Below are 12,154 nucleotides of genomic sequence, written 5' to 3'. Positions count from 1 at the left end.
GTGTGTGAAATTTATTTAATTAATTATATATATATATAAAAGTAGAAATATTACAATTATAAAATTGTTTATGATATAATAGAATAGAAAAACTATGAATCAAATTTGCTTTTTTTAATCTTTCAAATTTTATTTATTAGAAAATCTCACACACACACACACACATTCTTACTTCTTTTTTTAATGAAATTCTTTTCTTAATTAGATGTAGTTAAGCGATAAAATTTGCATATATGTAATCCGATAGAGGAGATATCGTAACGTGATGTATTTTTTTACGCAGTCGTGAACACAGAAAGAAAAACGCACGCAAATGTGTATATGTTAGTAAGAAACGAAGGTGGCGAATATACGAAGTCTCAATGAAGGATTATTACAAGCAGAACGAATCGCCTCTCTGGTTAGTCTCCGAGAAATCATCTTGATTAGTTAATGGAAGAAATATAATATATAAAAATATACTAAGGAGCAGGCTAAGAAGAAAAAAAACAAAAATCTTTCGGCCGTTTTTTCTCCCTTTTTGCTCCCTTTCGCACACCGAGCAAGTATTAGTCGCCTCGAAGGCGAAGCCTCGACCGGGCACCGAACCCGCCGTACACTCATAGTCCACAGGTGCTTCCGCTTGGCGTAATAACGAATGCATAACCGCTTCCTACTGCACGCGTGATGAAAAACGAGGAAATTCTTTTTTTCTCTCGCACGATATCAGACACCGCTGTTGCCGTCTTTTTGCGCGGTGCACGTCGATACGTTTGTCATTGTTTGCCGCACGCTTGTTTGCCTCTTTAAGCGTCCATTCTTCGCTGGTTATATTTCAATAGTTTTCTACGATGTGTATCTAGTTTCTTCATTCTTCAAAGTGATGAATGTACGCATATCTTGTCCATTAGATCGTTCAATTATGATTATAGTTAACTCTATCCGCATATCGTTTATATATATCGGCGAGTTATATATATTTAATTAACATATCTATCTACAATATATTGTTCTCGTATATTGAATTAAGTAAAAAATTAATTTCAAAAATAGAGATGGAAATTAATATAACCAATTAAATATTACTAAGGCAAATCTAAAAAAATATTTTTTTTAATTATTACATCTGTTTAATTAATAAAATTTTATTCAATTTTTCTGTGACTTTATTATATATATATATATATATATATATATATATGATTTCACAGAAATTTTAAATAATATAAAACGGATTTAAAATCGTAATGAAGCATATAACAACTTGATCAAATCAATATTGTGCAATACTTCGAATTAAAAAAATTATGCAAGATTGTTGAAAATAAAGTCATAATGAGCTAATTATGTGAAAACGTCATTTCGTCGTGATGAGTATAATAACATTGAAAAATAAACTAGCACATATAGGAATGTATCGTAGATGTTACTTCCATGAATTATATACATACAGTAGCATGCATTTGTACATGTAATATTGGGTTTATCCATCGCGATCAAAATATATTGTCGTTATCATGAACGTTTTATGCTTTATCAATATTCATGCGCCATGTGCTGCTCGGTGATCCATACGTTTCTGTCGGCTAATCTTGATACATATTCTTTTGGAATATAAGTTGCTCGCTTTCATCCAGTCAATTTATCTTTTCGTTATGCACTATCTCGATCCTTACACGAAATGCTAATTGTCAAGAAACTGCACAATATAAGGAAAAAAAAAAAAAAAAAAAATGAGAAAACATAAAAATTATTTTAAGATAGGAAGAAAAGACTGAACGTGGATCTGTGGCCGGAATTCATAAGTCACACACACAATTCTTATATTTATGACTGCCTTAAGTACAGTCTTAAGATGTCAAAGACCAATCAGACGGCCGTATTAGCATCTTAAAACATTACTTAAGACGGTCTTGAAATAAGAATGGGCTATGAATACCAGCCTACGACACTTAATAATATCAAGATAGCTTATATGTTTTGGCACGAATGTCGCGGCTGCATCACGCTCGTTTTTCTCTTTTACTGTCACTCTCATCGTGTCTTCGAAGCTTTCGTTTTCTCCGCATCCAAACGCGGTCGTCGTGGACATTTTTACGGTGCGGGCAACAAAGGCGGATCCTTTGTATTTCGTGCACGTACTGCGCTATACCTCTGGTATCGCGATACCTCGCGCATTATGCATAATACGCCGGTAACATAATGCATCCATTGTTAAGAGGGAAGAACCGCTGTCTTTTTCTTCTCCTCTTGCCTTCCTTTGTCGTTAAACGCGAGAGACGTCGACCGCAGCGATATAAGAGGCATTTAACACTCATTTGCATGTCCCGTGTATTCGATTCACTGCGTGTCACTCACGTACACACACACACACACATATGTGTGTGCTGTTTATAGCAATTTCCGTCTAGACAAAGCCCATTTCGATATATTTTTTCCGGCGAGTTATGCGTCGTAAGGCCGGGTTGTCCTTAGCCATATATATTATATACTAAAACATTATAACATTCAAACCATTCGTCTTGAAATATTCTCTAAGAGCTTTATTAATGCTCGATGTTTTGCAAACTCTAGTAGGTCTATTGTGTAATAATCAGCGATTATACTTTCGTTCAATAGCCAGGAATTGTTTCATGGGATGAGGTAACGAGGCGTACTTCTCAGGATTGTTTTTTTCTGCGCGAAAATGTGCCAAGCGAACATGATAATTGAAGGAGCATGTGGAGGCGATATGTTGCGAAAGTTAAATAAAGATATTCTGATATTATCTTTTTTCACTAGCATCTCTAACTACTGTTATTGTAACATTAACTGCTTAATTTTCTTTAATATAAATTTCATTCCAAGTAATACGATTTAAGTAATACTGTTAGAAACATATTTCCATGAAAATAACATATTACCTTGTTTTTTGTTTGATATTTTGTAAAAATCGATATACAGGGTGTTAGTTAAGTATGTTGCCATACTCGACAGAGCGATTCTTTGGTTTATTTCAAGTAAAAATGCCCATATAAACACGTGTCCTGAGCGGCTTAGTTTCGGAAAGAAAAAAATTTAAACGTGTAGTAATAATCTGTTTATTTGGAAGAAATACAGCTTGAACTAGTCAAAAACTAGTTAAAAACAGAAAAACAAAAACAGGCTTCAGTTCTTCCGATGATGAAATAAAACAAATTAGATGAATTGTTGAAAATGTCCGCCTTGCGCCATGATACATCCATCGAGCCTTCTTCTCAAAGATTGACGAACATGCTCAAAGATATCAGGTGCGTTATGTATTGCCTCGCATGAAGCAACTATTCGATTCCTCAAATTATTTTCATTCTCAATTGGGGGTGGTATAAACCAATGATCTCAGATGTCCCCCAAAGGAAATAATCCAAAGGATTTAAGTCTGGTGATCTAGGAGGCTTTGACTTTGACTTTGTCACTTTGTTTACGATTGTGCGAATGGTAACTGAAGCAAGGCACATTTATGCAGGAAGATATCTCCAACGCAATTTACTGTTTCGTCAAACATTTGCGAACATTCACCTATATTTCAGAAACTAAGCCGTTTAGGACACACGTTTATATGAACTTTTTTACTTGAAATAAACCAAAGAATCGCTCTGTCGAGTGTGGCAACATGTTTAATTAACACCCTGTATATATGGTACTGTCATGAAACACTGTTTCGCCATTTATATTTGTGAGAATTACATTATAAAAAAAAATCAAGATTCCACTTAAAAAGATGTAGTTTTATTTCACGTTGTCATTTCTTTTCTTATCAAAGATTTCTTTTTTATCAAAATGATTTTTTTCGGAATTGTACAACTTTTAAAAATCCCAATTTCAATGTCTTATTTAATTATCAAGACATTCAGGCGAGTTAATTAAAATAAGACACCCTGTATATAAATTTGTTTACATCTTTTTCCTTTATGCCGTATTATATATTCAAAGCCACAAAAATTGGCCACCGTAACGTTTGTAGAGGCCTATTTTTTTTTAACGAGTGTACATTAATCCTCCTGCCTTCAAACATTCGATGCTCATTTCTACCTTCAATATCGCAGCAACAGATTTCGCAGCTTCTTATTAGCCAAAAGAAAACATGTCAATTGGTTATGGCGGCTCTTAATTTACGGTTTATGTGTATCATTTTCTTTTTCTCCCTCTCGTTTTGCCGCTACATGTTGGCGAATAACGGAATGTTGCGCAACGATGCTATAAATGGTGGCACGTGAGGCACAGTCTGGTCCTTCTTTGGTCCTGTATGCAACGCTTGACAATGCAACGGGATACTCGTGCTAAATTTGGTGTAGGCTTGATAAAATGCATAGAATTCTTCGCGATTGAATCTTTGATTCTCGATGGAATCTCTTTGAACGTTTGCCTCGCTGAAAATATGCGCTATTAAGATAACGCAGAATTTTCCTTTCGGCTCAACATCTCGCGAGGAAATAACAGATAAAAAAAAAAAAGATAGACACAACAATATCTACTTTCCTCTTAATCGAGCGAATGATAGAAATTTTCTTCATGCGACTTGCGATTATTCGTGCACAATTCAAGCAACATAACTCTCGTAACAGGTACAAAGACGAGAGGCCTCTTCTCTGTGCCATCTCTTCGATTACGCCATCGCATGTCTTCTAAGCAGTGCTATTAAGAAAATTAAACCGATCGGAGGAAGTTCGAAACTACCTTGGCAATTACGATAGATTCGATGCGCATCATTTCCACAAAATCGGAAAAAATTGCGAATACTCGCACGAGTATGGACTTGTCACTGCGTGACAGGTATAACGTGTACTTTCCCATCCTTACACCTGTTTACCTTAAGGCGTTGCGGGTAGTTGTAAAGGGAAACCATCTCACGTTGCTCCTGCTGAATTGTATAAAGACTTCGTAAAAGGACACTCACGGATCGATCAGAGAAACGCTAATAACGCTCGATTTGTAACATTATATAATATGTAAAATTAAGAACGCGATCAAATCGACGAAGAATCATGTCGTCACAAAAATCGTCGAGCCTTTTTCTTCAACTGTTGGCGATTTAAAATATCTACTAACTATTCGGTAATAACATTTGTTTTAAGTTAGACGAGATGAGTTTTATTTCTCTGTAGCCAGTCTTATAGAGAGATGTAGACAGAGAAAGAGGAAGCCTTAATTTTTTTCAATAATGTTAATATAACTTATATAATTGATAGTATTCGAGGAAATGATACTTTGATTCTTATCGAGTGACAAGTGATGAAAAAGCTGTCCCGCAACAGCTTGGACAGGTCTCTCTTGTAATGTCTTTGTTAATATATTCAGGAGCGATGATGATCGATTCCTTCGTTCAATCACGAAGTTGCTCTCTTCGCTCTTGTGGTGACAATCTCAGGAGAAAAAAAAAAAGAAAAAAAAACTCGCCGAGCTACACGCGCATAAACCGGATCGGTTTTCTTGTCGAGCGAGAAGCTCCGTAATTATGTAATTACTATCTTTTTTCTTTATATTTTCATATCTTCAACGCTTATGTGACGATTTTTATTCAAAACATAAGAATGTTATTACAAACCTGTATTCAATGGCGTAACTACCGGTATGTTTAAGTTTAGATGAGAAATCTTCTTAGTCGTAAACATTTAATATCTGAAATGATGTACGTTCAATGGCAGAGTCATGATTCAAATATGCAGAACGACTGAGTTGCTTATGTATATTCCATTTCTATGTATTTTCTAGTATTAAACAGGTTTTTTACAATTAAAAAATTTTTCCAAAGCTTGTTGCGAGATGATCTTTTGTTTTCTTACTTCTATCATTCGCTGATTAAGAGAAAAATAGATTATTTGTGCGTATCTTTTTTTCTTTTAGAAAAATAAAATGCCTTCTAATTCCTCTACGAGATTCTGCACGAATCTCTTTATCTGTCACTTCCCCGCGAGATGTTGAGCCGAAAAATTAGTTTCTTAAATTTTGATTTTTTTTAAATCCATTTTATTTTGACGTGCCATATATATCAGTGACTTTAATCTTATTACTAAAGAGAAGAATCCAAAAAGAGTTGAATATGTGTGTATATTAGATAATTATGTAGATATAGATTCTGATTTTCTCTCCTTCTTGTTCTGACTTTTAATCAATAATGTTAAAATATATTTACTCGAAGAAATTTGTGTGCATGTATTACGTCTGTGTACATTCTTTATAGATATCACACGCATAAACGGTATTTCTATTTTTAACAATTGAATTTCCATTTTTTACTCGCGAGAAAATATATGATGATCACGCAGTGAGTACAAGATAATAAAAACGATGGGCGACACAGATGTGAAGAACGCGGAAGTATTAAAAATAAGAAAATCTCGCCGTGTCATTACGATTATACGAGATGTTCGAATATTCTCAAGTCAATACTGTCAAGTCGCGACTTCTTTTTTTTTTCGCAGCTTCGTGCAAGAGTTCGCCTCGCCGCCGGCGGATGGGATGACCCTGCTGTTGGAAACTTTGCGCGGCGTTCAACTGGCTCAAAGCTCACCCCCGAATTCGGGGCAGACCGGGCCAAGGATCGGTACCAGAAGGGCTGCCCTGGACGAATTGGGGTGCGTGGAATGCCTGGCGGCATGCGGCGAACGATGCGCCGATGCACCGCGGCTATTAGTACAGGCGCAACCCGGCCTCCTAGCTCTCGCGGTCTGTCTGACTAGCAGCCTCAACCGGTCCCGAGTTCTGGCTCTTCAGGTACAAACAATCGTCACTTCCGCTCGCGAAGCGTCGCGATACCGTTAGATGTGAAAAGAATCGATTACAGAGCTACTGCGTGTGTACGCGTCGCGCGAACGTCGGCACGTTGTCGTGAAATTCTCCGCGAGATTCTTCTGCCCCTTTCGCGATATCATTTTCTTAGCTCCTCAGTTTGCATCTCCAGATCCAATATATTTTTGCTAAGTACTCGTATATATATATATATAAGTGTATAATTAATAAAAATTATATACATGAGATTTAACAATTGAACAAATATTATATAATGAGGCTCGAAAGAATCTATCGGTGAAAAATGTAAAAAAGCCCATCAGAGCCCATTCGGATGCACACAAATACTTTATTTTTCGTGTGAATGTAACAAAACAAATAAAATATACGTTTCAACCCTTCAATTCAATATACGAAGTTTTATATTATTATTGTATAATGTAATAATTTTAATAATCATTGGACTATTCATTACATAGCTAATTTGGCATTTGGATAAAGAAGAACGGACTAATTGTCGGGAATCATCTTGGAATTTCTGTTAATTATGTAATTTCGATTTATATTCTATATTGATAAGGATCCGAGTTGAGGGGTTGAAACGTATATTTTATTTGTTTCGTTACATTCACACGAAAAGTAAAGAATTTTTGTGCATCCGAATAGCTGATGTAGTCTGATGGACTTTTTTTACATTTTTCATTAATTACAATTACGTACATTTATAATAATAAATTTATTTTTAATTTTCTGCACATAAAAGCGAAACACTGCTCGTCTCAAGTAGCGGATTAATATCAGAAAACAATAGTGACGTCTATTTTGATCTAGAATATCTATCGAGACGTCGTCATAACTTTTAATTGCGCTACTTGAAGTGTTTACACCTCGATGCGAATCGCGGTTACGGATATACGATTATGATAACAGTAACTCGATATACTTACACACGGGAGTGATAAAAATTCACTCATGAAGGAAATAAAGAAATTACAGTTACCAATGAAATAAAGTGCTAGTGGGTCACTTCGTCTTACGTGATAAGTTAATGCTCCCGGTAATTTGGTAGTTTTTTCCTTGGCCGTCAAGACGGAGTCGTAAACGCGTGTTTCGAGCCGAGGAGATACGCTCGACAGGCGGCGGCGCCGTTATTTCGAAGGTGCTCACCAGTGCTGACGAAACCAGTTTTTATCGTTTATCCGCCGAATGTTATTCGATCGAGAGCATTGGCTCCGTTTACAAACTTACTAGTATATACCCGCACGTTACGTGGATGACGTTGGATCGGTTTTTTTTTTATTTTCCGGCTCTCGAGATGTGTATACCTTGCGAGCGGATATCGTGCGGTACAATCAGCAGTTGTCTAGTCGAGGCAGATAATTACACGGCGCGTGATCACACAAATTCTGTAAATCTACAATTGTATAATAAGAATCGTCCATTTATAGTGGCGAAATAATAAATAATCAGGTCCCAAGTACACTATCTCCCGCGTGAATGTTTCGACAAATATTTCAAGTTTGTCTTTCCTTCAGCAAACGTACATCGTCGATATCTTCAGCATTATATTTTCTTTTCTAAAAGAATATACTTCATTGCAGCTCTTGACGAAAGTGTGCCAAGCACCAGGCGGACACGCGGCTGTTTCGGAAGCGGTATCGACTCTGAGACTCAAATACGGGGAAGGAGGGAGATTTCGATTTTTAGCAGGCGCTCTTTTAGCCCCGAGAGCAGCCATCGCGTTGAGGGTTGCAGGAGTTTCGTTTCTAAACGCTTTTCTGAAATCTGCACCCCGTACGCAAACCAAGTTGTACATTCAGGTAAGAAATACTGTAAAATATATCCACCATATTCATTTTGTTTTTACTTTTGTTTCCTGCAATCCTTTCACGTCCAGAGTGACAATCGGGAAACTAAATAGCTGTCATCTTGATGACTATTAAGCTGAAAATTGCTCCTTGTTTGGAGTCTTACTATTTACATTTAAAGCCTTTGTCCGATATATCGGATAACAAGGATATGTAGTCTCCATTATTTCCATATGAGGGATACAAATATTTCGCTTTCTTTTAGGCTGAAGCCTGCGAAGCTGGTTTAGAGCCGCAGGTACTTCAGGAATGGCTTAGGGAATTTGACGGACGCGAAGAGGACGCTTTAACTGATTTACTGCACAAGGAGGTTCAGAGATGGGCGCACAACTGTGTCGACGTGGACGCTCTGCAGCGCAGGGTGACGCGTGCGGAAGAAACTTGTAGGGTACTCAGCAAAAAAGTGTCGCTTTTGCAGATGCAATTGGAGAAACGAAATGACTGCAACTTGGAAGAACGAGATAAATCCGCGCCGGTGATTCTTGTTGCTGCTAAAAGCCCGAAAGTATCTTCGAACGCGGAGGATGAAGGTATCAGCTCTTCGGAGAGATCCAGCAGTCCTGAAGATACGAAGCATCAAGTAAGAATCAATCGGCAGAAAGCCTCACCTGTGCAAAGCAACGATCAGGAAACAACGATAGACGACGTGATCGAGGAGCTGAGGATCATAGTGAAAGACGCTGAGGAAGAATTCAGCGACAAAACTCAGGAACTGAATCATCGTGCTAATGACAATCAAGAAACTGTCCGTAATAAGCAAGAATCGGATAAAAATAAATTATACCGATCGAATTCCAAGGTCTCGTTGAATAACTCTGAGAGTTATATATACGACAAAATACCCAAGAGAGACCAATATACGGATTTGAAGATAATAAAATCGAATACGGGCTCTAACGCGTTTCAAAATCAGATAAAAAGTGAGCAAGTGACTTATTTCGGCAATGATCAAGATTATAGTACTGATTCGGATGGCACGAAGAAATTGAGTCTTGGGTTGCGCAAAACATCAAAGTCATCGATGGAAGGCAGTGTTAAGATCGTTGTAAAGGGACCCGATGTGGAAGAGGCGATAGTACCGGCTATTCTACATCCACAACCGCCACGAAGGGCACCGCCGTGCTTATCAGCCATCATGTCCGCTAGGCATTGCGACTTCGCTGATCATGCAGAGATGTACAACTCCCACGACGAGGAAGTCGAGGAAGAAACTCTCGGTGACGGCAGCGATTCATTGCTAAGCGCTTCCAAACTCAAATATAACAGCAAACATCAAGTCTATGACGGACAGATGAGAATTATTAATGAGAATCACTTGCAGAAACAAACTAAAAGCGATACTATATTGATAGGCTCGAATCGTATCGATGTTAAATTTAGAAAGAGTCTCGATGATTTGCATCACTTCGAAGATAATGATATAAACGATAGAAAAACTTTGAGAAATTACGATGCTTCGAAAGCAAATATTATTACGGATGTCAGGCCAATTAATAAACAAATCGACGTTTACAGACAATTCGAATCTATTCCCAAGGGATTTGAGACGTCTTCCGGACGATCGGCTGATCAACGGATGGTTCATCGACATAGTTCTAAATATAGAAGCGAGATAGAAAAGAGGAAATTTTTGCGCCGCTCCGCTAGTCACGATTACTTCGAGTCGAATGTGTCCAGTCCACAATCGAGACGGTCGGGGAGTAGAGTGGAGTGTCGTATCAGAAAATTTGAAAGTTTAAATTCTTTCGACGAGCATCGAAGTCTACAGAATTATGAGAGATCAAACGACTTCGAGAATCTTGGTAAACATGAGCAGGTGTCACTGCTGACTGATTCTTCCAGATTTAAAATGCGTAGATCGGAATCTTTCCATCACATCTCTCATCATGTATCAAAGAAAGATCAATGCTCATCGAAAGGGGAAAGCGACAGCGGTCTTTTTTACTTTACGGATTTTAATTTGAAGCCTGTTGTCACGAGACGACCGCGATCAATCGACGCACCAAAGTCTCCCAGTTTGATAACGAAATCCCTGGACAGGATTGATGAAGGCCTAGACTCGATGGTCGACATTGTTATTACGCAAGAGCAAAATCAATGGAACGGGAATAAACGTCAGACAAAAGCGACCAAATCCCGCAACGAGAAGCAGCCGACAAAATCGAGAGTAATCAAATCTGATGATTTTTGTGGTAATTCTTCAGAATTTGATCAAGGAAAGCGAGATAATCTCGTTTTTAGAAATAGAGATATGAAGAACGATGAACTGTATCATGTTAACAATAAGCAATTAAAAAGCGACGAATTCTACGAGGAACAGAGAACTCGCGAATGGAATTATCATAACGAGTTAAATTATGCGAGAAGCAAGGGCGAAACTAACTCATCGGAAGACTCACCAATAATATTATCAAAAAATAGCATAAGACACAATTCCTTTTGCCAGAAAGATAAAGTCAATAACAAGTTCACTAGCAGACCGAACGAATCAGGAATTTTTGCTGGCCGAACATACGATACATTTGGTCTTGGAAAGAATCGTTTCAACGCGGGCAAATATTCGGGAAATCAGCCAATTAAAGAAAATCTAATTAGTCGAAGAAATACAACATCTTCGCTGATTGGGAAACGTGGAAAAGTAACGGACATTGTCTCCGGTCTTTACTGAACGTGTCTTAAGTATAAATCTTGTATGAAACTCTAATGAATCAATGGAAATAATTTGTACAATTTTTCCGTGTATAAAAAATAATTAAGAATTCTTATATAATTTATTCAAGGATAATGAAATTAACACTATGAGATAAAATAATAATAAAAAGAACTGCCAAGTGGTTTACGGGTTATTACCGTATCATAATCCATTACTAATGCCAACGTTTCGTCAATCTTGTCGTTCACTTCATCAAGGCGAGGAGTGCATTGATACACAAACCATTCGCAAATAATTTGGTATCTCTGAAGATAATACCCTCAAAAGAAGGCCTCAAAAGTATTATCAATAAAAAGAGCTTCAGGATCACTAGAATCATTTTGTATGGAAACATTCCAAATATATTGGGATATTATATGTATCACATTGAAAATTGATGCAGAAGAACCGATTATTTTATTTTTCCTTTAGATTCCATGTTAAATTTATACGAAAAAATATAATGTTATTATACCGCCCAATAGTAAAATGAGAAAATATGTGAATTTGAGGATTTATAATTTCCATAAATGTATGAGAAAGCACAAAAGAGAAATAGTACGAACGAATCATTTCATCAATTGATACATGAATACATCATTTCTTATTAAATAGAAATAGACAATGAGAAATGATTTAGAGTGCAATATTTTTGAGTATTATTATGATGCTACATTTGTAATAATTACATTTACGTCGAATATACACGTTTTAACAACGAATACACGTTTTTTCATAACAACAAATAATTTTTTTGGTGATGGACTCTTGTGTGCCTTCACTACATTGTGTGATACAATTCTTTGTTAACGATTATATATGCAATAGTAGTGCAAGTGCCAACTAAGACTGTACTTCGTACATTTCT

The 12,154-nt window shown here is 36.9% G+C and overlaps 1 protein-coding gene across 2 annotated transcripts in view; it reads left to right on the top strand.

Annotated features, from left to right (window-relative positions):
* The window catches only part of LOC108747490, a 46,109-nt gene extending 34,740 nt beyond the window's left edge, over positions 1-11,369 (top strand). For both annotated transcript variants that reach the window (XM_018485000.1, XM_018485001.1), the window contains 3 exons: positions 6,420-6,711; positions 8,328-8,546; positions 8,800-11,369. In XM_018485000.1, the coding sequence (XP_018340502.1) occupies positions 6,420-6,711; positions 8,328-8,546; positions 8,800-11,262 (2,974 nt within the window). In that variant the 3' untranslated portion in view covers positions 11,263-11,369. The remainder of the gene's footprint in view (positions 1-6,419; positions 6,712-8,327; positions 8,547-8,799) is intronic.
* Positions 11,370-12,154: the final 785 nt, after the last annotated feature.

This window comes from Trachymyrmex septentrionalis, unplaced genomic scaffold, assembly GCF_001594115.1.
Source record: "Trachymyrmex septentrionalis isolate Tsep2-gDNA-1 unplaced genomic scaffold, Tsep1.0 scaffold2, whole genome shotgun sequence".
NCBI classification, from domain to species: domain Eukaryota; kingdom Metazoa; phylum Arthropoda; class Insecta; order Hymenoptera; family Formicidae; genus Trachymyrmex; species Trachymyrmex septentrionalis.
The sequence above is the reverse complement of the archived record's forward strand: the minus strand, read 5'-3'. Positions and strand labels throughout refer to the sequence as shown.